This window comes from Sceloporus occidentalis, unplaced genomic scaffold, assembly GCF_023333645.1.
Source record: "Sceloporus occidentalis isolate IW3139 unplaced genomic scaffold, rSceOcc1.0.p SCAF_9, whole genome shotgun sequence".
NCBI lineage: Eukaryota > Metazoa > Chordata > Lepidosauria > Squamata > Phrynosomatidae > Sceloporus > Sceloporus occidentalis.
The window spans coordinates 11,498,600-11,526,075 of record NW_028316989.1 but is presented as its reverse complement, the minus strand read 5'-3'; the positions used below and the strand labels follow the sequence as shown (position 1 = coordinate 11,526,075).

At 44.5% G+C, this 27,476-nt stretch overlaps 1 protein-coding gene across 8 annotated transcripts in view; it reads right to left on the bottom strand.

Moving 5' to 3' along the window:
* CADM1 (cell adhesion molecule 1) overlaps positions 1-23,783 on the bottom strand; it is a 278,434-nt gene extending 254,651 nt beyond the window's left edge. For all 8 annotated transcript variants that reach the window (XM_089538063.1, XM_089538065.1, XM_089538068.1 and 5 more), the window contains exon 1: positions 23,492-23,783. In XM_089538063.1, coding sequence (XP_089394189.1) covers positions 23,492-23,768 — 277 coding nt within the window. In that variant the 5' untranslated portion in view covers positions 23,769-23,783. The remainder of the gene's footprint in view (positions 1-23,491) is intronic.
* Positions 23,784-27,476: the final 3,693 nt, after the last annotated feature.

The window sequence follows — 27,476 nt, the reverse complement described above, 5'->3', positions numbered from 1 at the left end:
ATTTCTATGTTACAATAAATGAGTTGCCGGCAAGGATTTGTCAGCTCCGTCCCCGAGAATGGGGCTGCTTTCAAATGTCAACTCTGTTCTCGTTGCACAAAGTCATGGCGATTCATCTTGTTGTGGTCCAGAAATGCCTCTCCGTGGCAGCTGTTCAAAGGACTTTTTAACATGATGGCATCGATGAGTTTGATTGCCTCGGAGGTTGCATGGGAAGAATAGTAAATTGGGGGAAGGGGGAGAGGACCCTGTAAAACCCAATGCAGAGCAAGGGACAAAGGTCACTAGATGGTCTGATAGCACCATCAACACCCCATGGAAATGTGCAAATAGCCATCTGCTCTACATGACCCCCAAATGCAAAAAAAGAGAACAGCAGCTCTGCAACCTATGTGTAAGGTACTCAAGTCTGAAACCTGGACTGAGGATTGCCCAAAACACTCCTACCTGAAGGCATTTACTTGTACAAGAAGCAGCAACCTGCTGGTGGAGCATCATATCTGGCAATCGTGCACAATTCCATATGTTGCATAGCCAGGATTTCTCAATAAACATGCCGCATAGGTATACATGGACATACAGTCGGCCCTCCTTATGCACGGATTTTTCATTAATGGATTCAAGCATCTGTATCTTGAAAATATTCAAATATATATACATACACATTCCAAATACCAAACTTCCATTTTGCCATTTTATGTGAGGGATGCTGTTTTGTTATGCCGCTGTATTTAATGGGACTTGAGCACCTACAGGTTTTGTTATCCATTTGGGATCCAAACTGCAGCGGATAACAAGGTCCCACTGTACAAGCACCATATACTGTAAGTAGATGCATTCCTGGACATTACTTCTTTAACAGGAAATTGTTGGAAAGAGGCAGAAATAACATGGAAAGAATAAGTATGCAAAGAGATCTTGCAGCACTTTTGAGACTAACTGAAAGACAGCTGGCAGAATGAGCTTTCATAGATTTAAGTGCATGCATCTGCGGACTTAAGTCTAGGAAAGCAAATGCTGCCAACTTCTTTCTTGCAATTAGTCTAAAAGGTGCTGCAAGATCTCTTTACAGAGTGATTTTACAGACTAACATGGCTATATCTTTTAATGTGGAAAGGATAAGTTCCTACATCAGAAAAAACAAAACTGAAGTAAAACAGTTCAACATGTGTCTTGTCCAAAACAAAACAACAAGGTTAGGTAAGCCTTGCTAAAGTGAACAAAAATATTTTGAACCATATAGGCAACACTGAAACCTTCTTCCATAATGTATCAAGAAATTTCCCTGGAGGCAAAGATGACTAAACTGGGGCTGTCATACTTTGGCCACACCATGAGAAGGCATAAATGAAAAGACAATAATGCTAGGAAAGGCGGAGTGAAGTAGAAAGAAAGGAAAGACTGCATGCTAGATGGATGGACTCAATAAAGGAGGTCTGCAAGAGCTTAGAAGAATATTGGAAGACAGGGAGTCTTGGAAAGGTCTCATCCATAGGGTCGCTATGAGTCGAGATCGACTTGAGGCAACAACGACAAAGGAAAGCATGTCAACAGCTTGGAGTCAAGGTATTTGAAAACCCTAAAACACACACCCCATGAATCAGAGACCTTCAACCATTGTGTGTCCCACCAGCCCAAGAGGCTATGACAACAGGGGTCTCTCCATCGCCTCCGTCCCAGAACTTCCTCCAAGTATGGCTCTACCATTGTTGGGCTTCCAACAAGTAGACTCAACTTGCATCTAGGTGTGATGTTTGTTTTGTTTTAGAGAATGCTTGGTACACTGCTTTGGGATCTGTGGGTGGGCAGAAGAGTAATTAGTAAATCCTCCACCACTGAAGAGTACCTGAAGAAGCAGCTCTGCAGCTGTACCAAGCCAGGAGTGGCCTGTGCTGGAAAAACAGGCAAGCTCAGGCAAGTCCATCTGGTCCAACCTGTTCTGGCGTAACACACATTATTGCAGTGTAGGATGTTTGTGACATTCCTTGTCCCTCTCAAGCCCCCATAACTGTATTTTAAACACTCTCTGGGGAAGACCTGAGCTGGGAGATGAATTCGGATGCAGCGCCTGCTCATCTGAAACTCATCTGCAGAAAGGAAGATGTTAGAAGAGAATCGCATCTGGAATTGCAATGCAATGTTAGAAGGGAATCACATCTGGAATTGCAACACAGTGTTAGAAGGGAATCACATCTGGAATTGCAACACAGTGTTAGAAGGGAATCACATCTGGAATTGCAACGCAATGATAGAAGGGAATCACAGCTGGAACTGCAATGCAATGTTAGAAGGGAATCACATCTGGAATTGCAATGCAATGTTAGAAGGGAATCACAGCTGGAATTGCAACACAATGATAGAAGGGAAACATACAGTATCTGGAATTGCAATGCAATGTTAAAAGGGAATATACCTGGAATTACAAAGTAAAAGAGGTGTTTATCTTGCAAGGTCCTTCCTTTCACACAGCCATTCATTACAAGCAGTTCCCATAATGTCTGTAGACTACTGGAATAAGAACATGGGGAGCGGACAAAGAACTATTAAGAAACTAAATCACAGAACTAATATAAGGTGAAAGATGATGAAAAGAAAAGAAGCAGAGAAATTGGTGAATAAAATATTGTTTACAATGCTTAGAGAGTAACGATACACCTCTTCATAAGAAAAGAGGTGGACATGAGAGAAGAAATAGTAAAATAAGAGAAAGCGGAGGAAAAACGAAGACACAGCAAAGAAAGAAAGGAAAAAGAGACTAATGGTGTTAATGAGAAATAAAACGATACAGGATCAAATGAAAGATGATACTGACAAATATAAGGTACTGAAAAGTTGTTAAGTTCTTAAGAATTGTACATATGGAAGTGTTTAGGAGCACTGTATAGATGATAATAATAAACAAGCAGGCTTTCCCAAGCTGTCTCCTACCGCCAAGCAGCTCCTAAAGCTACACAAGCCCATAAGCTTCACATTACATTTTCCCCAAAGGCCCAGATTACAGAGGTCTACCCAAATCTTTAGGAAGTCAAACAAAAATCAGTTTCCAAATGTGATGCTCCAAAGCCTCCTTTTGGCATCCAGCAATCTCCAAGTATCCAATCTCTAGGTGCAAATTTTATTTCTATTCCTTGCCAGGATTATTCTCACACTTGCTCCCAACGTTCTTCAAAATGTGCCATCTGGCAGTTGCAAGGTTTTAAATATATACATTACATTAAGAAGGTATATTCTACTTTGAAAGATTATATGAAGCCATTCAGGATATTTAAGAACTTTAAATCAACCTAAAAGTGATTACTTTGGACAGAACTCATGAGGCCCAGCTTAGATGTCGCATTAACCAAGCAGTCAGATCTATTTAAAATGAGTGATGCTTCTTCCATATTTCAGATCTGGGGGAGGGAAGGAGTGAAATGGGAGGAAAACCCTAAATACAACCATTTTAAAACTGTAGTTGCTGCTTCCTTAAAAACAATGCTAGAAAAAAACCTCAAAAAATCATTTATCTGAACAAGAGCTGGAAGACTTTCACAGCAATAAGACCCATGATGGTGGCCAAAAATAAAACTCTTAAAAGATTGATGGATTAAGTTTCTGAATCCAAGAAGGCTGAGAGACCAACAACCCAGGTCTGGAGAGAGAAAACTGAGTATTTATGTGTAAAATCTGGAATACAGAAGAGCCAGCTTCCTTGGCCAACAGAAGACTCCATCTCCAGCTCAAGACCTGAAGAAGCAGAGTGATGGTTGTGATGGAGAAGGGTTTTGACACCCTCAAGAGCTACTGCCATTCACATTATAAGGACAAAGCAGGGTTTCTTTGACCCAATGCAAGCTGCCAAGAGTTGCCCATCAATACTGGGTTGAGCAGTATGTAGACTTAAGTCTACTTCTTCTGATCCATTTAGATGAAATACTACTACTACTAATAATAATAATAATAATAATATGTAGAGGTCTTGTAGCACCTTTGAGACAAACTGAAAGAAAGATATTGGCAGCAGGAACTTTCCTAAACTTAAGTCTACTTCTTCAGATCCATTTAGATGCAATAATAATATGTAGAGAGGTCTTGTAGCATTGACTGAAAGAAAGAAGTTGGCAGTATGAGCTTTCCTAGACTTAAGTCTATTTCCTCAGATCCACTTGGATGCAATACTACTACTACTAATAATAATAATACTAATAATAATAATATGTAGAGAGGTCTTGTAGCACCCTTTGAGACTAACTGGGAAAAAAAGACATTGGTACCATGAGCTTTCATCCTACTTCCTCAGACGTTTTTGGTAGAGCAGAAGCCAGGGACAGACAGAGACAGACACACACACACACACACATATATATATATATACACACACACCCCATTGGTATGTGAGGATGTCAATTTAAATTCAACGCGGGCCTTTAGGAATGACATCCTGTTCCTTGCATTTGTTGAGAAAGAAGATGTCTGTCTGTACCTGGGCAGGTATCTTCTTTCCTGACTCCTTTCTTTGAATTTGTCTCAAAGCTGCTCCAAGGTCTCTCTATATACTGATTCTACAGACTAACATGGCTATGTCTTTGGGTTTAGCAGGTTCTCCCCAATTCAAGGCAACAGTTCCGCTTGGGCCTTTGGATATGGGGCATGCTGGGTTTGGTCAGCCATTAGCAAGACAGGTAGCCATGCCCTGGAGCTATGACCTGCTGTCTTTAAGGTAATGCCCAGGAGCTGCCCATCCTTGGCCACCCCATTCTCCAGAAACCTGCGAAGGGCCACTAATTGCTTACTAAAACAGAGTCTTTTTTATTGGACACTACAGAGTTAAAATCCATGCTGACTTCCTTCTCAGCAGGAGGTCATATTAGGAGTGAGCTGTACTTTCAGTACTAAACTACAAATCAAAACTCCCCCACACATCAATTTAATTCCCGGCCCCCGCTGAGTAATAAGTACTAAGGAGCCGTACACCACTTTCCTGGACTTTGCACAGCATGCTTAAAAACCAGGGTGGCACAAAGGGAAAAAGGGAAAGGGGGCAAAAAAAGAAACCCTAAATCTGCCTACGGAACTGGAGTTGTGGCTAAACTGACCTAGATTTTCATGGATCCATTAAGAGCAAGCTCTGAACTGGTCTTCCGGTGTCTTCCCACCCATGTTAAGGAAGGAGACCAATCCCACCAGTAGTTCCATCCAAACTGGTCCCCCAAAACAAGTTGGCAACCCGACAAACTCGACATGCACCCAGCAAAACATTAACCGATTTGACGTTTGTGGAGAAACTCCCGTTTAACTCCGTAACCCCAAGAATCCTAATTACACCATTCCCCAAATGTGATAATTATACAGAATGACATTGGTGTAGTAACATATGGATACCAAAATGCAGTACAAATTGGTCTTGAAGACTCCTTTCTTCCTTGCCATCCTCCCCTATACCGACCCCAAACCTTTTCTCTTTTAATTAAGACAAGTGGGGAAAATGTGGGTTTAAACATTGGATGCTTCAAAGATGTGCAGACATGTCAAAAAATAGAGAAGGTTGCTTGTATTTCGGTAGCAAAACAGCTTGCACCGAAAACTTTGCTTATTTCCATCTCAGTAACCAGAAGAACAGACCATTCTTCAAGAGGAGGGAGGAGAGTTTTGAACCAGAAAGAAACTAATCCGAAAGGTGGAAAAGCCCTCTTACCACATTGAAAACTGTGTAATTTAGGTAGAGAGGCATGCCTTTCGCTTATTTTGCAAACTATTTGGGACGCATAAGAGATTTTATAGATTCCTTATCCTATCATTGTGACATATTTTTCATAGGATGCAAAAAAAGACCAGCTGGGAGGAAAACCAGGAGACAAGGAAACTAGCTGAAATTGAGGGATGGTGCTTCCATATGTGAAGAACTGCAAAAGCTCCAGCAGACAGACCTTTCTTAGAGTCTGAAAGTGAAACCTGCATGAGTGTTATGGATTGCTTTTTGGACCAGTGGCCATGATCCTGGGGGGGGGAGTTCTGGGATCTGTTGTCTAATACACACAAATTCTGGTACTAATCTGTAAACTGAAATTAAGTAGAGTCTTGCAAAGGTAGACTCACCACACAGAGATGAGTATCACTCACATTTGCCTTCTGCAGGAAAATCTAAGGCAATAGCCCCCAAATTGTGCCCTTTAAGAGATTTTGGACTTCAGCTCTCAGAAGCCTCAGCCATGTGGGCCAATAGTCTGGGATTCTGGGAGTCCAAAATCCCTTAAAGAGCACAATTTGGGGACCACTGATCTAAGACAAGATCAGCTCTGCTACTCTGAGCAATGGACCCAATGCACTCAAAAACAACAGGACTGAGCAATGGACCCAACGCAGTCTGCTCTCAACAACAGGACTGAGCAATGGACCCAACGCAGTCTGCACTCGACAACAACAGGATTTAGCAATGGATCCAACGCAGTCTGCCCTACCTAAGCCACCTTTTTATGCAACTCATTAACAAAGAGCTTTCTAAGCAACTAGATTCATCAAGCCTGTTGTCAATTTCTGAGCCGTGCACTTTGCAAGTAAATGCTTGCTCGAAGCAACGCCTCCAGACAAGTGTTTAATGTGATTCACATGGCAGTAACCCCAGTGCGCCTGCAACGTATACCAAGGAAGTGCAGCTGACATCACTTTGCGCTCCAGGAAAACCACCCTGTTTGCCATTCTTCTGAAAAACCTGGGCCAGGTGAGCTCAGTTAATCTGTTCATAACGCTCACTAAATACAGACGTGGAGCTGGAGACGTTATAGCCGTACAACTGTAAGGGAAACACTGACAAGGCTCTGGGTGATATGCAGGACTGCTAAGAATAAAACCAGGCTGACAAGTCTACATGCCTCCAGCAGACATTAGAAGGTCAAATGAACAGGAGACATTTAAGGAAGAAGACACAAGGGCTCCTTGAAAACACACACACACACACAAATACACAGCAATATTTCTCTAACAAGGTCTACTTATTTGCCATTCCTACCACAGTCCTATGCATTAGGTAGCTCCAGCTGCTTCACCTAAAGAACGTAAAGGATATGGATCCAAGAAATTCAGATTTTAAATAGTTGGCATGTAGCCCAATGCGATGTCTTTTGGTAACTGTGCCCTCTCATATTTAACCAGTAAACTGAGATTAAATCATCAGCCTTGCCAAGTTATGAGGGGATTTATTATTTATTTATTGGGACACACACACACACACACACAGCCTTTCTCCCAAAATGAGATTCATATCTGCCTGTCTATTAGAGATTTAAAAAGCAATCCAGCACTACTTTTCCCAAGTTTGTCCTGGATTTAAGAAGGATGCATTTAATCACTGAAGATAAGCATATATTTATTGATGAACAAACAGAATTTGACTTCCGCCTTCTTCAGTTGCCAAAAATGAAACTGAAGTCTATGGTAAACTGCAGTTTAGAATATTATATTGTCAGCATTCTCAATGGATGAGGGCATTATCCTCTAGGCTGGTGGCACCTTTGCTCTGATCTTAACACTTGGGTTGGCTTTGTATAAGGAGCTACAGTCCTTCAGACAGTCTGGATCCAAGCCATTTCGGGGTTTAAAGGTCAAAACCAACTACCACTGGCTTTCCCCAATCATTCCATGAAAAGAAAATCCACATTATTGTCCCTTTGTGCAACCAATTCTCCTACTGGAAGGAACGGGATAGTCATACTGGTTGCTGGGCAAAGGAAAGAGTTCTGGTCAAACAATGAAACTGGACACTAGCCAAGCAAACACACACAAACACACACCAGGATTTCCTTCTCCATATTTACTGTAGAAGGCAAAGCAGTGAGTAAAACCACTTGGAAAAGAGATAAACCTGGATGTAGTGAATTGCCAGAAGCACTCCAAGACTCAAGGAGAAGTTTAAGAATGTTTTATGCTAAGTAAGAAAAATTACCGTATATACTTGACTATAAGCTGACCTGATGTATAAGTCGAGGGCAGGTTTGTGGGCCAAAATGATGGATTTTGCTATGACCCGTAAGTAAGTCGAGGGTAAAATTTAGGGGCACACAGCAAAGGATCTAAAGCAGTGATCTCCAGTCTTTAAGGTCTTTTAGACTTCAGCTCCCAGAATCCCAGACTATTGGTTGACATGGCTGAGGCTTCTGGGAGCTGATGTCCAAAATCTCTCAAAGGGCACAGTTTGGGGACCGCTTATCTAAAGGATGAAGCAAAGCAGTACAATATAAAAAAACTTACAAAATTCCAGCAGACATAACTCTTTGTGCTTACTCTTAAGATTGGATAAATGAGAGAATAGAAGGGGTCGGTGCTTCACACATTATACTCTTGCTTTTCACCAGGAGATAGTTCCTTCTTTTAAATAAGAGTTAAAATACAATACTTACATCGACCCATGGATAAGTCAACTCAGGTTTTTTGGGTCAGCTTTTTGACCTACATTTCTAGTTATACATGAGCATATACAGTAAATCATGGGTGTTTTGGTACCATCTCCAGGCAAAAGCTTAAGAAATGAGGAGGTTGCAAGAGATTAGTTGCACTCAAAGATACCTTGGAACTAAGAGCCATGTAGGGAAACGTCACACAAATCCCCATCGCCCTGCAACTAAAATGGTCCCTCGCCTCTTGCACTGATATATTGCAGTCTCAGGAGGGGTCCCTGGAAGACCCTTCCTCCCCATAGATGCCAATGGGGTCCCCATCCTGAAAAAGACTGGAAGCCGGATCTCAAGAGTTTTAACTTGCAAAAATTTGCAGGAGATTGCTTGAGGACAATTTGCTTTCCGCACAAATTTTCAGCTGAAGAAGAAGAAGAGGAGGAGGAGAAAGAAGCCCTGCAACGTTTACCAGCAACTAACTTCAGAGATTAATAGCACAAATATTTTAAAGCTCTCTCACACAGCGAGAGAGGCTGCATTGCAAGCTCATTTACAAGACAGAAATGCAACAACAAGCAGTTTCTCATGCTTAATCCGATAACTCTGATGTATCTTTTGAGACCGTTGACTCCAGCTCATATTTCTATTTTCCGAACAGGCAGAAGGAGCTTAATGGCTGCACATTTCTCCCTGGGCTTCTTCCAACGTGGGCAAATGTCAGGGACCACCCAACGAAGAGGGTCGCCTCTTCATTTTTCTCTCTTTAAATCACAAATAAGTCTCCTTTGAGGAGCAGATGGAAATGAGCTGTGTCCAAGACTAGGGCCAAAGTCAGCCTTTGCAGATGACTGCGGTCAGTGGAGGTTGGGTTTGCTGATGATTTATTCAAAATGTTCTTGTACTGCCTTTCAAGGCCAAGCCTCCTGAAAATGGTTCCAGCAGCACCATTTTAAAACACTAAAATTTGAAACACCAACTAACTAAGCAGCAATATAAAATGATTAAAGCTGCTGTAGCCATTCTGATTCATAAAAATCAAAAAGCATGCAACTTCCTATAATCCTGTGTAAAAAAATCCCTCCTACCCAGGCAAGGCTGTCCACTTGGTTTGGACACTATAGTCCTGATATAACCCAACACCTTCCTATAGATAGATTTAGGTCAAAGGGATAAAATTACATCCATGCCCATGCTTATGGGCTTTGCACACAGGAACAGCATGGGGGGAAATGCTGGAGAAGATAGGCTTTTCGTCTGATCCAGCACATCCCTTCCTCCATTATTATTCTGTCACTTTAAATCTAAAGGTCCAGAATGTTCTTATGTCCACCATTCCCTGGGAATGCAAATGTTGAATTGCCCTTCAACTGAGAGGCTGGAGGGTTCCTACTTACCAAGAATGAATATGCTTAAAGGACCATATTCAGCCAACGATTGGCATTCTTGACCTCTATAGACGTTTCCTGTCTTATGAAAGGCAGACCAGGAGGGTGGCATTAGGATCGGTGTTCACAGTTCTCCAATATGGAAAAAAAACACATGCTAATGTATGCACTTTAAGATGCTTCACCCTACCACTATTAAGCAGAGGGAAGTATATTCCTCACTTAACTCTGTACCAATTAAATCGGTGTGCAATGCCAAGCAATACACAATGCAAGGCATGCAATATACATCACTCTGTTCTGAAAAGACTACCAAGATTTGGGTGGCAAAAGCCTTGGCCATACCCTACCTGTGCAGATGTATTTTTATATCAGTCTCTGCCCCCAATGTCAATGTAGAAGGTGACAAGATGTCCCACCTCCAGAACTGGAAGGAGGCAAAGCTGGAATAGCAAGTCACAGAGGGATGCAGCAGGCAGGCTTCTTCATGGATGGATCCCAGAATCATAGAAGGAACCCCAAGGCCCATCCAATCCAACCCTCTGCCATGCAGGAATACACTACTGGGGTGGATCCTTTACAGCAGAGATGAGGGAAGAAGTGGTCTTCCAGATATTTTTGGATTTCAATCTGCATCAGTTTTAGCCATCATAGCCAATGGTGAGAGATAAGAAAAGCTGTCATTTAACGAAGTGTGGCAAGTGACATATTCCCCAACCCTTACATTTGCACAAGTGTTTCACACTACAAAAGCACATCTCTTGTAGTTTGTTGTTAGAATCCTAACCAACACATCCCAACAATTCATCTTGTCGAATCCCAGTGATTGGCCACCCTCACCCTGATCTCATTAAAAGACATTAGACCGAGTGAAGTCAATGGGGCTTTCTCTCAGGTAAGAACACAGAGGTTTGCAACCTGATACCACCAAGGAAGGCTACAACAGAGGCAGGGAGAGTCCAGCTGAGGAGCATTAACAAAAAGGCAAGAAGAGTGGGGTTATACGTCCACCGTACAAGTCACTTCCCCCTGCCATATACATGTGTGTGTGTGCATACACATACACTGTTACAAGGAAAGCTCAATGCATGAGTCATTGCAGCAACTGCTAGCTTAAAAAACAAGATGAATCAGAATGTGTTCATTTGGAGCAACCTACCATTGAGATTGTAGTTACTTAACACAACAAGTACCGAAGTAGGCAGAGCTACCTCCCTCTGTTCTCACTAAGGATACAGAAAAAGCAAGCATGGATCAATAGCAAAGGGAGGTGTTAGCAACTGGCATCCAAAACACTTTGTCAGGAAACTCATGCTCACTTTCAAAGTCATCAACACAAGGTGTAGGAGCTCCTCAGATTCAATACAGGTACAACACATAGGGAGCATGCCAAACTGCTTTGGTGAGGAGAAGCATAAGCTACTTCAACACAGGAAGAGAGACACTGAGAGCCTTGGAGCGGATCAAGAGGTAGGTACCATATTTACAGAAGACAAAGGTGACTCTTAACTAGAGCAAACCCAATGAGTCAATGGGATTTGTTGGTGGTGGCAACTGAGTCAATGGATCATATACACACACACACACACACACACACATCCTGCTCCTTTCCCAGGACTGGGACTCATCTATTCTATTTGGATCTGCTCTATTTGAAATCCAAAAGGATTCTGGCCAAAACTCCTCTCCTTACTGAACTGGCTTTCCTACTCTCCCCAGACTGATGTATATTTACTTAAGATGCCATCTTTGTCTTAGGCACAAGGAAGAACACTTCACTAAATGCAATGGAACCACCAAGTATCCATAGATATTATTGCAATCTCGGTTAGATGTCTTGCTCCCATTACAATGTTTCAGGGCAAGTGGCAATACTCACATCAAAATTCAATAAAACCCATAAATAATGCACATAAAAGTGCTGGAATATAATACCAGAATTAATATTTACCCTAATTATAATTGCTTAACCCCAATTATCCCAACTTGCACTTTAATTTCTAGCGTTCTTTCCCACTTTTGCAGATCTCCATCCCTTTCTGACATGAAAAGGGTCTTTAACCTCATTTGGCTGAGTATTTTTTTTTTCCTACCGAAGGAAAATTCTTACAATACAGAAAGTGAGGCACTGCTTTTGCAGAACAGAAAAACCCTCCAAAATTTAACTGGTCCAACAGGCAGCTGCATAAACTTGTTCACAGAGTTCCCTATCTCCTGGAAATATCAGTCTCCAAAATCCAGATAGGATGAAGCCCATGACTTCCTAGAGAAGATGCTGGCAGAGCGATTCCTTCTGTTCCTGTTTTGAGATCATTCAGTAGCTGCCAATATTAACACAAGCACCAAATGGGTTTTTCATCAAACTCCCCTCTCATTTTTGGGGGACGTTGGATGTTCGCAAGATAGGAACAAAGCAGTACAATTCAGTGTCATGAAAGCTAATCACTAGCTCAACCTTTCCAGAGATAACGCAAATGGAAGCGAGTCATTTAAAGCAAAATGAAGTAGAAGTTGGGGAGGGGAGCATCATAGTTTTGAAATCCCCATTTTTCAAACCAAGTATTTCAGATACTTGTTTTTCTCCCATCCATCTCCTAGTCCAAAAACTAGACACTAGAAATCTGAAAGATGTAACTGCCAAATCCAAAGACTTTTCCAGCCCACTTTCTGTCCCTCTTCCATTCCAACTCCATTACATCTCCCCAAACCACTTTCCTTTTTCTATCACAATCTTGATATAAGAGGCATCATTTTTTTATTTGGACCAAGGGATATATTCTTTCATCCACTGTTAAACTGCTTTCCTGGGGAAGCCAGGCTTCCCTTCCCTTTCCTTCCACTAAAACAGAGATTCCCAAATTCTGGTCTTCCAGCTGTTTTGGACTGTGACTTCTAGCAGCCTCAGCCATCTTGACCAATGGTCTAGGATCCTGGGCACTGAAGTCCAAAACGCCTGGAGGACCACAGTTTGGGAATCACTGCACTAGAAAGCCAATACCTTTCCATTTAGATAAGCATTGGGCCTGTAACTGGGTTCTGTGGAAAGCTTTGTATATTCCTTCCCCATTCTCCTTATGTTTCCAAATTGGGTTAATTCAGTGCATGCTTTTGACATGACAACTTATTTGGGTTTTGTTCCTTCATTGTTCTTCATCGTTATAATTAATTGGTTTTTAGTTGTTTCCTTTCCATTTGTGCTACGCACCATCCTTTCAATTTGTGCTACGCACTACTCTTGGTCTTGCAAATGGAGAAACAGATCATACTCTATCAAATCTTTTTAGCTGGGGGTTGTGTGTAACCACAAAATGGTGCTCTATCATGTCCGTTCCCACATCTGCCTTGCAGCAAACTAATGCTGGGTACCAGCCTCCCTCTCCTGAATTGTTCTTTTCAGCTAGTTGTTTCCCATCATGACACCCATCTCTGTACCAGCACTCAGCTGCCATTTCCAGGCTACACAACAACCATCTTTTCAATGCTACAAGAATAATTCCTATTGTGTGCAGCTTAAATATAACCTATACTGTACTTCCACATTCACCCTGTCAAGATTCCTATGTCTGAAGATTTTCTTCCACTCCACACAGAACTCTTAAATGTCAGAGAAAGCAACTGGCCAAGCAAGTATGTGCATTCACATAAGAGAAATTCACATAGTGCTACACACTCAGAGCGCAAATTGCAATCCCACATCGCTGCATGAGTCTAAATTTCTCATTTAATAGTCCTGAAAGCTACTTTATTTTCAGCTCTGCTGCATAGGCAGTAGCCCAGCTTCCCACCTTTTGCACGCCAGATTTGTAAGAGGGTCCTTACGCTAATGAACCAGTAACGTGGAATCAAAGAATTATAGAACTGGAAGGGGTGCCAAGGTCCCATGCAAAGTTATACAGCTAAAGCACTCCCAAGAGATGGGCAGCCAACCTCAGTTTTAAGATCTCAAAAGAAGAAGAGTCTACCAGCCCAAACCCAGAGAGGACCCACTTCTTCCTCTCTTAGGGATGGTTTGTGGGTCAGATTCAGTTTTAACATCTCAAAAGAAGAAGAGTCCACCACCCTTTGAGACAATCCATCCCTCTCTCAAAGAGCTTTTGCCATCAAGAAGGTCTTCCTAACGTTTAGGCGGGATCTTCTGGGAATCCATTGATTCGTGCACTAGTCTCTTGAGGAGCAGAAAAGAAGCTTGGTTCCATCTTCTACATTGCATCCCATCAGTTATTCAAAGATAGCTATTATTTCACCTCTCCAATGTACTCTTCTCCAAGCTAAAAATCCCCAGCTCCTCAATCTGCTCCTCAATAGGGCTTGGTTTCCACCATGTGGGCCACCCTCTTCATCTATTACCATTGAGAAAGCGGAAGGAAGTCTTACTTCCCCAAAAGGATAAAATGAGGTAGTGGGACCCATTACAGATCTATTTTATTTTAATGTTGGAAGGAGTAGAGGGCAGGGGCAGGATTAGTCATGAAAAAGTCCCACAGAGAGTTGGTAAACACCACAAGGAACAATGCTTATTCCAAAACAATGTGAATCAAACCCAAAGTGACTTGCTGCATATAGCAGAGGAAGAAGAGAGCCAACAAAATGGTACCCTGACACAATTCGATGAAGAACCTTTAACATAAAATGGGATTGGGAGAAACTCACAACAAACAAGTACCGACCCCTAAGCTTCCTTATTATAGCAGGCTAAAGAGGTGTACATGTTCCACAATGGTAGACATACAAAGCCAATCCCTTAAAACAATAAGAGTATTACTGCACAGAAGGCAGGCTGCAAGCTGCCTCTCAAGACACTGGCAGCACAACACCAATTACAGACAATGAACAATTGATGAGCGCCTCAGATGTGGCTCTCAACTATTGTTTTATAAAGCAGAACCATCAGGTTTAGAACAGAATAAAAATTCATCAACTGAGCTAAATTGCTGTTTTAAAGTGTAGTTAGCATTTCACACACACACACACGTATACACACAAGAGTATAAAAACCCAACACCCAAGCTTCTGCTTGCCCTGACTCATGTCAACACATTAATATCCCACCTACACAAACAATACCTTGGCATCTTTGGGATGAGCTGCTTTGCATGGCAATAAAGGGGCCTCCACAAGCTTTTATCTTCAGATGAAACCTCTCCAGAAATTTATATAGTCCAAATCCCCAGCTCTGACCACACTTGCAGAGACCAACTTCAAAAACCACCAGCAAGGATCAGGAGAGGCTGAAATACTCTGTGCATTCATGTTTTGCAAAGGAAAGCCCCCAATTGATGGTTGCAATACAACACTGAGCCCAGTAAACATACTGGGAAATTGAAAGGGTTCAGTGCCAAACCAAAATTCAACAGCCCAACTCATGTGGTTGTAGGTCCAAGACAAAAGAAACAATTACCCGAAGGACTTGGCTAAGTGTGCGATTCAGACATGACAAATCCATCCCACTGCACCATGGCCATTACGCATAGAGATACAAAACTGAAACCAGCCCAGCCGAAATAGAGACATTGATTGAAAATATAACTCATATCCGATGTTTCAAGAGATGAAGAAAAAAAGCCCATATTTCCAGACACTCAACTGTATTCTGGAAATGGATACTACTGGAGCGCTCCATCCCATTTTGCTCAAAATGCAAGATACAGCCAAAAGAATGTAAAGGCACTTTAGGGGAGGTAAAATTATTGTGTTTCTACAGGCAAGTCAGCCCAAAACCCATCAACAAAGTGCACATACTATATGCATAACACTGAGGAAATTACTAGGTAAGTCATTCCTGATGTACACAAACAGAATGGTAATAGCATTTAAATAGGCAGCCTTTGATGTGGAATGAAACAGCATGCCTGATCCAAGGCAAAATACATTTTATTAACTCTGACCAGACACACACTTTGGGTTAGAGGCTGACCCGAGTCGCTCACGCAGCCCTGTCATTTCGTACCACATCTACAGACTGCTGCCCTGGTAGGAAGGTATCAGTGATCCAGCCCTGCCCAAAGCGGTCAAGGGCAAGGCTCCATAAAGCAAGGGAAATGCAATGCTTGAAATGAAGCCAGCTGATGTTTATACATCCAAGCAACAAACAGCAAAGCCAACAGTGAAAAAGCTACACAGCAAGCCCAACACTAAGCCAAACCAATTGCAGTCCCAGTATGACTAACACAATAACATTCACAAACCAATGCAGGGTGTTTAGATGTCAGAGCAGATCCCAGAGACACCAAGCAATGTGTTGTCGTTGTGTGTCTTCAAGTCAATTCTGACATATGGCGACCTTAAACCAGCATAATTTAGGTTGCAGAATTAGTCCAACAAGCGACGTTATTGCTTTGCACAGAGTCATAACAAACAAATGAAAGTGTTGTTGTGTGCCTCCTTATTCTGTCTTATTCTGATTTATGGCGACCCTGAAGTGAACCAACCATGGGGTTTCCTTGAGAAGATTTGGTCAGAGGAGGTTTGCCATGGCCTTCATCCTGAGGCTGAGAGAGTGTAACTTGCCCAAAGTCACCCAACGGGTTTCATGGCCAAGCTAGGATTTGAACCCTGGTCTCCAGAGTTGCAGTCCAACACACAAACCACACTAGCTCTCAATACATCTGTAGGGAATACTTTTGAAAGTGGACATATCACTAGAGGCATCCATCATCATCATAAGTAAAGGAAACCAGTCTAAGGGCATTTAATTCCTCTTGCTGAATGCACTTCATCCATCCCGCACCATTCCCAATTCCAACCCCAAACCCCACAATCACCTACAAGAGAAAGGAGTGAGCAGAACCATACTCCGAACACTGTTGCAACACACCCTCAGGACTTGCAGAAGGTCATGAACTTTGAAAACCTCCCATCAAGTTTCCACAAAGGTATTGGAAGAAGTGTGCCTTAAAGAACAAGCAGTCAGTTGCTTCTGTGAACATCACAGCAATTCAGAATATGTCCTTCAAGCTTCATAATACACCAATGTGCTACCATGGGAATCTTAGCTCATGATAAAGCAAGCCCAGGCATACAAATATTTAACCAGTGACCAATGAAGCAACTGACCAAAGTAGTAAGAGATCAAAACTCCTAAAGAGTTGGCTATTTCACTGGAGGAAGCTTAATTGCTGGTTGTATGGAGACTCATGACCTTGCACCCGTCATGTGTGGTCAAGAAAGCTTCTCCCTAATGTTCTCTAACACCCTGCAGAGAACAGCTCCGCAACCTCCTATGTGATGTCCAACACGTGGTCAGAAATCAACCATCAAGCCCCACCTCCCAAATTACTCCATTGTAAAGGCTCCGAGTAGCGTTTGCACGCATCCTTAACCAACAACTGTGTTCCACCCCAGTGGCGACCCTGTTTAGATACCACTTGGAATCGTTCCTTTTTCCGGCCTCGTAGGAGCACTGTGAAGCTTAATTAACTGTAAAGCAGAGTGATCTTCAGATGAAAAGTGCTATAGAAATGCATAGATTAAAAGTTACCAGCTTATTTTAAACCAAGCCTTAACATCACCTATCCCCATTACAATTACCCATGCTTGAATCGCTTTTTGTGCCGCATTACTGCATGCTCCATGGCACATTCCTGATTATCGTACTATTAGAGGAGCTTATCAGAAAGGCTCTCCCTCAGCACAACTTTGGCTGAATTCAGTAAAGATAAAGAGAGTCACAAAAACATCTAGCAGCTTAAATCATGTGTTAGTTGTGCCTTCAGTCAAAACAAAACATGGAAAGTGAGTTACCTGTGCTAGGAAATACAAATACTCATACCAATCCAGGAAAATACCTGAAAAGTCTCCACCGATACACCCTCCATTTGCTTTGAGGTCCTTTCATTCCCAACACAAATGGTAGGTCAAGACCCACTGCTAAGCTACAGTCATCTTGTGGTGGCCATAATTAAGAGTCTGAGATAATATGGTAGAAGCATGTAAGGCCACTTGTAGGTCAGGGAGATGGAATCTCAAAGAGCTGAACCTCAAAGACCATTTAATACGAATGCCTCCTTAATGAAATATTTAAGCAGCGCTGGTGCTACAAGAAAGTACAAAAAAAAGGTGTTGTCGAACAGAGAAAGGGATCAGGCAAGACGCATTTTGGCACGGTGCGTCTCCAAAGCACACAAGATTGCTTTTGTCTCAAGACCACCAAATTCTCATCAAGACTAACAGCTCCCAAGCGCAGAGCGGTAAATCTTCAGTTCGGCAACAGTTGTCCCTATGTGACGCTCTCCAGTTAATGCCATGCCCTTTGCAAAAGCCAACCACTTCTCTTCTGCAACGCCGTTTGCACGCTCCGTTTTTATCCTTCCAGAGGCACCCTTGGAGCCCAGAGTTTACGTGTCCCATCAAAACCATGCTAGTCTAAGCCAGTGAAGTAAAGAGGAAAGTGGCGTTCATTACTTATACTAGCCGGGTTTCGTGCAATATGGCTGCTGCCCTATTACAGCATTCAGTGTGACTTTTATAGCAACTCTTCTCTTAAGAGCAGGGCACAGCACTAAGGAAAGAAAGAAAGAGTGAGGCATTGCGTATTCATGTCCACATCAGGAGGGGAATAAAAAGGCACCTTTATTTTAGGCCTCCTATTGTGAGTGATCCAATTTTTCCACTTAAAAAGAGTTTGCAGTGCGTGGATCTGAAACCAAGAGGAGCCCATCAACACCGCAAACCTATAAAGCCATTTTTATAATGTTATTTCTTCAACGCCATTCAATGGGAAAGAGAACTCCTTGAAAAGCAACGACAGGGACATCATTTTGCAAACTGAAGATATTAAAAAGTCAGGAATCAAGTGCTGACAAGCCATCATGCTCAAGTGGCATCCACCGCTATGGAGGTCTCCTATCTATGCTGTTCCTCTGGAGGCTACCCCAAATCCCAGCCCCCAAAACTGCCTTCCAGCAAACTGGGTTTTGGAGGAATTGTCATCATTGTTGCATTCAGTCACCATTCAGGCCGGGCAACAATCGCATGGGCTCTGGAAGGCATTATGTTCCAACGGACGGACGGTTTGTTGAGCCAGCATAATGAGCTGAAAGTGACAACGGTTTTCTCTTCCCCTTCCACCCCCACGGCCCCCTTTTCCAAGGGGCCCTGTTCTGCAGAACTTGATAAAGCATGTACAACATATATATGAATACCGCTCTTTGTTCCGGAGAGCTGCCTGCGCTTTTATCCCCCACCGTTCCTCGTATTAGTTAAATTCAAAGGGTCCCTCAATGGCTCTGTTGTTAGTCCAAAACGTCCCAGGCAAATAATGCTCCGTGCTCTTGTCACACCAGTGAGTAAATGAGGCCTTGTACGTCTCCGGTGACACACTGGAAATATAAAGTGGCGTTAATGAGGGATATTTCCATCAATGCAATGGGCGACGCAAGGGCAGAGTCCTCCTCCAGCAACATCCCAGTTAGAAACTGGGAGGCGGTGGGTGGGAGGATGAGGAAAAGGCGACACTTTTGCAGAGCAACAAGACAAACCGCGGCTAAAAAGCTGCGCCTCAGGGCTACCTGTTGCCTCCAATTCAAAAGGCGACACTGGCACAAAATTATTATTATTATTATATTTATTTGTGTCCCGCTCTTTTCCCAGAACTGGGACTCAAAATCTCTCCAGCGGTTAAACATTTCGCAGGACTCAAATTGCTTAAGGGTCTGGCTTGGCCAGTGTTTAACAAACATTCGCCGAATCCTAAACAATCAAGTATCCAGAAAGTGTACGATTTTGACAAAAGCGCTGAACAGGTAAGGTTCAAAAGGACTTCCATTAATGGCGAGCCGAAGCACGAGGAAGGAAAGTTTTACTCTACATCCAAATAGCCGGCTCCAAAACCGGCCCGCAATTTTGTGGAAGGGTTTGCGCCAAAATAGCTTTTTTGCTACTTCCACGTATATTTAAAAGCCAGGCAGCTGCAGAAATGAAGGGGGAAAGAAAAGAAAAGAAAAGCTACAGACGCACAAACCCATTGCTGTTTAGTTCAAAATGTCGCTTGGAAAAAAAACCAGTGTCGGGCCGTAAGATATGTAAGAGAAAGAAGCTGCTTCCATGGAAACTGGAAACGGCGTTTTCGTGTAGCTCCGACACGGATCGCAGAGCCCACCATCCCTCCTTTGCAAAGCCAACACTTCCTCTGCCAAGGAAGCCAACTCTCCTCTTTATTTATTTGGGTTTTTAAAAAATTGATAAGCAAATAAAGGCCAAGGACAACTACTGTTGCTACTACTCTGAATGGTTTGTCAACAAGGTGTAGTGCTTTGCTACATGTTCAGCAGCTTTGGGCATCCTTCATTTCCTGGCTGTGGAGAGGAAAAATTCCCCCGTTCTTCTTGCACCTTCTCACATACACACTTGTGGTTTTGCAACAGATGCGACGACGCACCTTCTTCGAGAACGTATCGCATCAAAACTTGGACATTTCTAAGATCGAAGCGGTTGCCTTACCTTCACTTACCGATGGAGGATTTTCTTTGGCATTTGCACCGGAGGATATAAATGAGACCGAAGGTGCATCCCAGTTTATTAATCTGAATTTATCCTTCCAAGTAAACAAAGCCAAAGTCTCCATCGCACTCCTGAACGCAAGATTTGCACCAAAACTACAGCTCATTAAAATTTATTCAACTATACATTCATATAAATTACAAAAGGGAGGCGAGAAACGAACCAAGAGCTAAATTAAAATGTTCTATTTTTCTGAAGCTTGAGATGAGGATCGTTTGCAGCAAAAGGAGGGGATGCAAATAGGGTCCCCACTTGTTGCTCACTCCCATATTAGACCCAGACCCCAATTGCAGCATCCTCCCCATGTCTCCCCCATAAAAACCTGTTCCACCAGACTCTACAAATGCAAAGAAATCTGCGAACTGCATTCCCTGAACCAAAGATCTGGCGGCAAAGACATTCCTCTCCTTTTTTCCTTCCCCCCTTTTTGTTACTGAAAGCAAATACTGCCCTCTTCTTTTTCAACCTTGCCAGCACCGACTCTCATTCTCTCTCTCTGCCAAGGAAGAAAAAATGCTTGCAACAGGGACGTTGAGGAGAAGGAAGAAGAGGAGAGTATTGTGTTGGCCTTTGTGCATGTGTTTAATTGCAGCATTTTTTAATGCTGAGCCACAATAAGCGGAGAAGGATTGCAGAACCGACCCCTACCTTTCCTTCGGATACCTATGCAGATAGGAAGATGCCCCACAAGTCCTTGCTTTGCTGCAATTTCGGGGGGGGGGGGCTGAAGGGAGATTCAGAGGGACCCCCAGGAGACTCCTCAGATCCTGAACCCTGAACCTCCAGAGCATTCACTTCTTCCTCTCTCAGGGCTGCTGGAAGCAATTCAGTGCACAAAAGGACCCTCCAAAGAACCTAAACCTTGAACCCCAAACCCAGAGAGCATCTCATATGGATGCTGGTGGGTCAGATTCACAAAAGGACCCTCCAAATGAACCAAACCCTGAACCCAGAGAGGACCCACTTCTTCCTCTCTTATGGATGCTGATGGGTTAGATTCACCAAAGGACCCTCCAAAGGACCCAAACCATGAACCCCAAAAACAGAGAGGACCCAATTCTTTCTCACTCAAGGATGCTGAAAACAATTCAGTGCACAAAAGGACCCTCCAAAAGACCCAAATCTTGAACTCCAAACCCAGAGAGCATCCACTTCTTCCTCTCTTAGGGATGCTGATGGGTCAGATTCACAAAAGGATGCTCCAAAGGACCCAAACCTTGAGCCTCGAACCCAGAGAGGACCCACTTCTTCCTCTGTTAGGGATGCTGGAAACAATTCAGTGCACAAAAGGGACCCTCCAAAGGACCCCAAACCACATATGGAGTTATACAGAAAAGGGGGGAAGAGGTATAGGGTATTCCCCCCAAAATAAATACTGCACCCCATTTCTTTGCATGGAAAGGAGAGGCAATGAGGAGGAGGAAGTATTTCTGGATGCAAACTAGGGATCATAAAAGCTGGGGTGCAAAGGGTTTCTTCTCCTTATCTTTTTTCTTCTGCAACTTCAGGTTCAAAGGCAGGAAAGCAAGGAAATGGGGGGGCAGTTTCTTTGATGGGGGGCATGGCATGAGGAAAGTGGGGAAGGGTCTCTGTCCAGACAAAAGAAAGTGAAGGAGGGATGGAGGCTGATGGAAGAAAGCACCAAGAGAAAGGGAAGAGAGGAGGGAATGGGAAAGGAAAGCAAGACTCACAAAAACACATTCATGCACACACACAAATGTGGGGGGGGGGGGGCTGTTGGAAAGAATGAGTGTGCAGAAAATAAATCCCCCCTCCAAAAAAAAAAACCAGATCCAGGAGATGCAGCATTGGAGGAAAAGAAGGGCTTGCATTGTATTTTGGGGGGGGAGGAAGGAAGAAAGTGTGCAGAAGGGTCCTTTATGGATAGGAGGGGGGGTCTGGAAGGGGCTTATTAATGAATGCATGGAGCATTGCAGTCTTGCATGGGGGGGGGGGGGTCATGCAAAAATAAACCGAATAAATTCCCAGTAGAGAGAGAGAGAAAGAGAGGGAAGGAGTGAAGGAGAGAATGGAGGGAAGAGGAAAGAAAGGGGGGATACACACTCCTGCAATGTGTGTGTCTTTGTGTTTATTGCATGGGGGGTCTTATTTTTAAAGCAGAGCAGCCCCCTCCCCTCCATGCAAAGGATCTTGGGGGGCTGGGGAAAGAAAAGAAGAGGAAAGGAGGAGAGAAGGTGTGGATATTTGGGGGGGATGCTGATGGGGGGGAGAAACTGGGGGTCCTGGGATGATGGAAGAAGGGATGAGGGAAGGAGGAGGAGAAGAAGAAGAGGGGGCAGAGAGGAAGAGGAGAAAGCGTGGTGGGGTTTTTTTTGGAAGAGGTCTCAGTGGAGGAATTAAGGACCCCCCCCCCCAGAAAGGAAGAGGGGGGGACTATGGAGGGAGGAAGAGGAGGAGGGATGGGGATGAAGGGGAGATGTGATTTCTTTTAGGGGGCAAAAGCCTTGGGGAGGGGGCTTTTTAAGCCTATGGAGGGGGAGAGTAAGGAAAGGGAGAGTGAGCCCACTTTCCAAAAGGGAGAACTGAGGCATAAACGAAGAAGAAGGGGAGATGGGGAAGCCTTGGGGAGGGGGGGTTAAGGAGACCCCTCCCCAAAAGGAAAAGGAGATTCTATGCGGTGAAGGGGGGTTAATGGAGGGGGGATCTGCCTTCCCAGAAGGGAAACTAAGCCACAAAAACGGGGGTGGGGGTTTAAGGAGGGGTGGGGAAGCCTGGGGGGGGTCAGGAGACCCCCCATAAGGAAAGGGTGACTACGGGGGGGAGGAAAGTAAGGCTCTAAAGGGGGGAGGAGGGGAATCAAAGAAGAAGGGGAGGTGGGGAATTAAGGAAGAGAAGGAGGGGGTTTAATAGGGGGGGTCTGAGGAAGGGGGGCAGGAAAGAGAAGGGGGAGAGGAAGGAGGGGGTCCATTTGTGTGGAGGGGAATTGGGGAGTGAGGCATAAAGGGGGGGGGTCAGAGGAGAGGAGGAGGAGGGATGGGGAAAGCCAGGCTTCAAGGAGATGAAGGAGAGCCCCTCAAGGAGGAGGGTCGGGGGAGGGGGTCTACAAAGGGGGGCATGAGGAGGGGAGGGGGAAGCCTTGGGGAAGAGTCCTGAATGGGGAGAGAGGGAGGGAGGGAGGCAGGGAAGTGAGGCTTCGGGGGGGGGGGGCTAAGGAGACGAAATCGCCCCTTCATTGATTAACGGACGAAGGGCCCTCCTTGTCTGGGGGCCCTGGCTCCTTACCTGTGGGGAGCAGCGAGGCGGCGACGGCGGCGGCAGCCAGGAGGAAGAGGGCCAGCGAAGGAGGAGAGGGAGAAGCGGCGGGAGGCGAGGCGGCGGCGGCGGCAGCGGGGCACGAGGCGAGGAGCCTGGCGGAGGCTGCGTCGTCGGGGCTCTCTCCGGGCTCCTGGAGGGCGGCTCGCTCCCCGCCGGGCCTCCTGGGCCACCGCCACCGGCATTGTCCTCGCGGCAGCGGCAGCAGCGTCCTCCCGCCTCCGCCTCCGCCTCCGCCTCGCTCCATTCCCGCGTCCCGCCGCACCTGCTCTTCCTCCGCGGCGTCTGAGCTGCACAAAGCGCACGCACAGCGAGCAGGACCTTAATGAGATGCAGAGGCGTCACGCGTGACGAAGGACAAAAGGGGGCGGAGACAGGACTTATAAGGAGAGCGGGGGGCGGGGCGAGGAAGGAAGGAGGCGGTGACTGGCAATGAATCTCCTCCCACTTTTTCCCTGTTCTGCTTTCTCATAGGTCTATAGAGGGGGAAGGTTGGGGGCGTGGTCTGCATGGATAATGAGACTCTCTCCAGCTCCAACGTTCCAATGGAAGGGAAAGGAGGAAAGGGGCGTGGCTTGTGTGAATGGTAAAGTATCCTCCTCTTTCTGAAGCCTTCCTTTCTTTCATTGGAGAGAGGAAGGAAGGAAGGGCGTGGCTTGCATGACTAATAAAACCCCGCCTCCTTTCAAGCTCCAGTAGAGGTAAAAGGATGGGGCGTGGCCTACATAAATAAGACTACACCCCCTTCCAGCTCCAGTAGAACGAAAAATAAATAATGAAGTCTCCGCCCCTCTCCTTGGAGGCGTGGCCTGTGCGATGAAGAAGCACTGAGGTGAAGTGGGCGTTGTCGTATATGCTAATAAGCTCCGCCCCTTATTCTCTTCCCTCGGCGCTGATAGGATAAACCTGGCGTCCTCCTCCTCTCCCCGCCCACTTTTGGCGGCGAAGCCACGCCTCCCCTCCGCCTCAGCGCTCCTCTGCCAGGGACCGAGGAGAAATTCCTGGCCAAGCTCTCGGCGAAGAGCGAGGCGGTTTAGGGAGCGTCTCTAATTTGATCTCTTGTAGACAAACCCCAACCTGGAATGGCGTTTCTGAAGGGTCAAGGAAGTAGAGAGCGTTTCCTGACTGGGATGGAACCTCTATTACTAGTATTATTATTATTATTATCATGAGGGGGATTTCTTGTTAAGGTTTGAGGCTGAGAGAGTGTGACTTTCCAAGGGCCACCCAGCTGAGCATTTGTGAAATTATATATATATATATATATATATATATATATATATATAATGTGTGTATGTGTGTATATATATGTGTGTGTGTGTGTGTGTGTGTATAATCTGTTTCTATTCTTGTAATTGTTTTGCAAACATTGGGTATTTCTCAGTTTGTGTTCTCTTTGGGTTTCATTTACATGCTTTGTGAAATTTCATATACTGTATATATATATATATATATATATATATATATATAATCTGTTGCATTTTCATACATTAATCAAAGATTCCCAAACTTCGGTTGTCTTCCAGATGTCTTGGACTTCATCTCCCAGAATTCCTGACAGTTAGCCAATCTGGCTGAGGCTTCTGGGAGATGAAGTCCAAAAACCTGGAGGACCAAAGTTTGGGGACCATTTATAGCAAGGAAGACCAAACTGCGGCATGGAGACTTGGACCATCTCCCCTCCCTCTCCTCCATAGTGCTTTATCCCACACTTCATTGATTCCCAAACTTTGCCCCTCCAGGTGTTTTGGACTTCACTTCCCAGAAGCCCCAGTTTGGCCAAGAGTCAGGAATTCTGGGAGCTGAAGTCCAAAACATCTGGAGGGCCAAAGTTTGGAAACCACTGGAAGGAAGACCAAATTGAATCACAGAGACTGGGACCATCTCCCCTCCATCGTCCCCATAGTCCTTTATCATCCCACACTTTGTTTACATCGATGGACCCAAAACTTTGGTCTTCCAAGGGTTTTGGACTACAATTCCCAGAAGCCCTATCCAGCTTGGCCAGGGATAAGGAATTCTGGGAGCTGTAGTCCAAAACACCTGGAGGACCCAAGGTGCGTGATTATTTCCACATTTCCACTTAGAGATGGAGAAGAGGACCATCCCTGAAGACACCACAATTTGGGCAGCTTCATATTGGAAATACGTCTTTCTTCTGACAACCTGGGCCTGATCCGCAGACATTTCTGCATTGACACGGACTCTCCCTGCGACAGACTCTCAGCCTCCGACGGCCTTTTATTTGTCGCAGGAACAGCTTGAAACTTGCTCTTTTCATTCCCTTTTCGAAAGGAAGCCGAGCGACTCTCAAGATCTCAACGAAGCTGCCAGGTTGGAGGGAGGCTTAAAACGCCGCGTGATTCATAAGGAAATCATTAGACTTTAACAGCCTGACTAATAGTAAAACAAGCACCCTTCCAGTCCAAGAACTCGGTTTTCGTTGACGCCATTCTTGGGACTTGAATTCGCAGCAGCAGACGGCAAGAAGCGACCCTTGTGCAGAAACTGTGCAGGAAAATGAACTTAACTCCCTGCCAGGTGGAAGAAAGGGAACCGTCCTCCCTTTGTATATCACAGGCGGCTGGAGCAAAGTCGCCATTTCCCCTGCTTTCATCCACCTGCGCCACTTCGCCTTTCATCCCGGCGCTTCAAAGGTGCCACCCAACCTCAGCAACGAAAGGAACTTCTCACCTTCCCAAGTCTGATGCAAGTCACTTCGGCACCATTCCCACCGAAATGCGGAAGGTGAGGTTCCCTGGCTGTTTGCAGTCGTCCAAGGTGGCCTTCGACCTGGAAGCGGTGGATTCAGGTTTGGGTGGCCAACGTTTTAGAGACTGAGTGCCCAAACCGCTACCCAAAACCCACTCAAATATCGCAAAGTGCCATATCCCTCTGACTTTCTAATAACAAACTCTGGCGAATTCTGTGCTGAGGTCATGGCATGTGTGCCCACAGAGAGGGCTCTGAGTGTCACTTCTGGCACGAGTGCCATAGGTTTGCCGCCACTGTCATAGAGCCATAGAGTTGGAAGACATGCCACGAGGGACATCCAATCCAACCCTATTCTGCCTTCTCTTCTCCAGGCTAAACATACTGTATATACTCAACTATAAGTCAACCTTATACTTAAGTCAGGTCAATATAAGTCAGCTTATACATAAGTCGAGGGCAAGTTTTGGGGCCAAAAGTATGGATTTTACTATGAGGGTAAAATATAGGGGCACCTAGCAAAGGATCTAAAGGATGAAGCAAAGCAAAACAATGTCAATGAGCTTACAAAACTTCATCAGACATGACTCTTTGCACTGACTCTTAAGATTGGATGGATGAGAGAGTAGAAGGGGTCAGTGCTTCACACATTATACTCTTGCTTTTCACCAGGAGATGGGTCCTTCTTTTAAATAAGAGTTAAAATACAATACTTACATTGACCCACGGATAAGTCGACTCAGGTTTTTTGGGTCGTTTTTTTGACCTAAATTTCTAGACTTATACATAACTATATACAGCACCTCCAGCTCTCTAGGACTTTATCCTGTGGGAAAACGGGAGTTAAACACTATTTAAAGTACATTCGAATTCAAACCAGACTTGCAAATTCAGGTAGTTTATCATACTAGGGGACTGCCTCCTAAGTGGAATAACACAAAGTTAATCCGAACGCAAAGCAGAGAAAAACAGCAGTTTTTTTTTTTTACTTTTGGGTTGTTCCACTTTGCGTTCGGATTAACTTCGCGTTATTTCAAGTTAGCTGCGACGTTGTGTCATAAACCTTGGGCATTTCTGGGGTTTTCTTTGGTTTAAATCTAGTTTGACTCCCATTTTCCCGCGAGATCTCACTAGTGTGATAAACTCCTAAGTCTCTCTTCATAGGGCTTGATGGTTTCCAGAGTGTTGTTTTCTTAAATGCAGATACATCATGAATTAAAACTGGGGCAAGAATCCTGTTGTG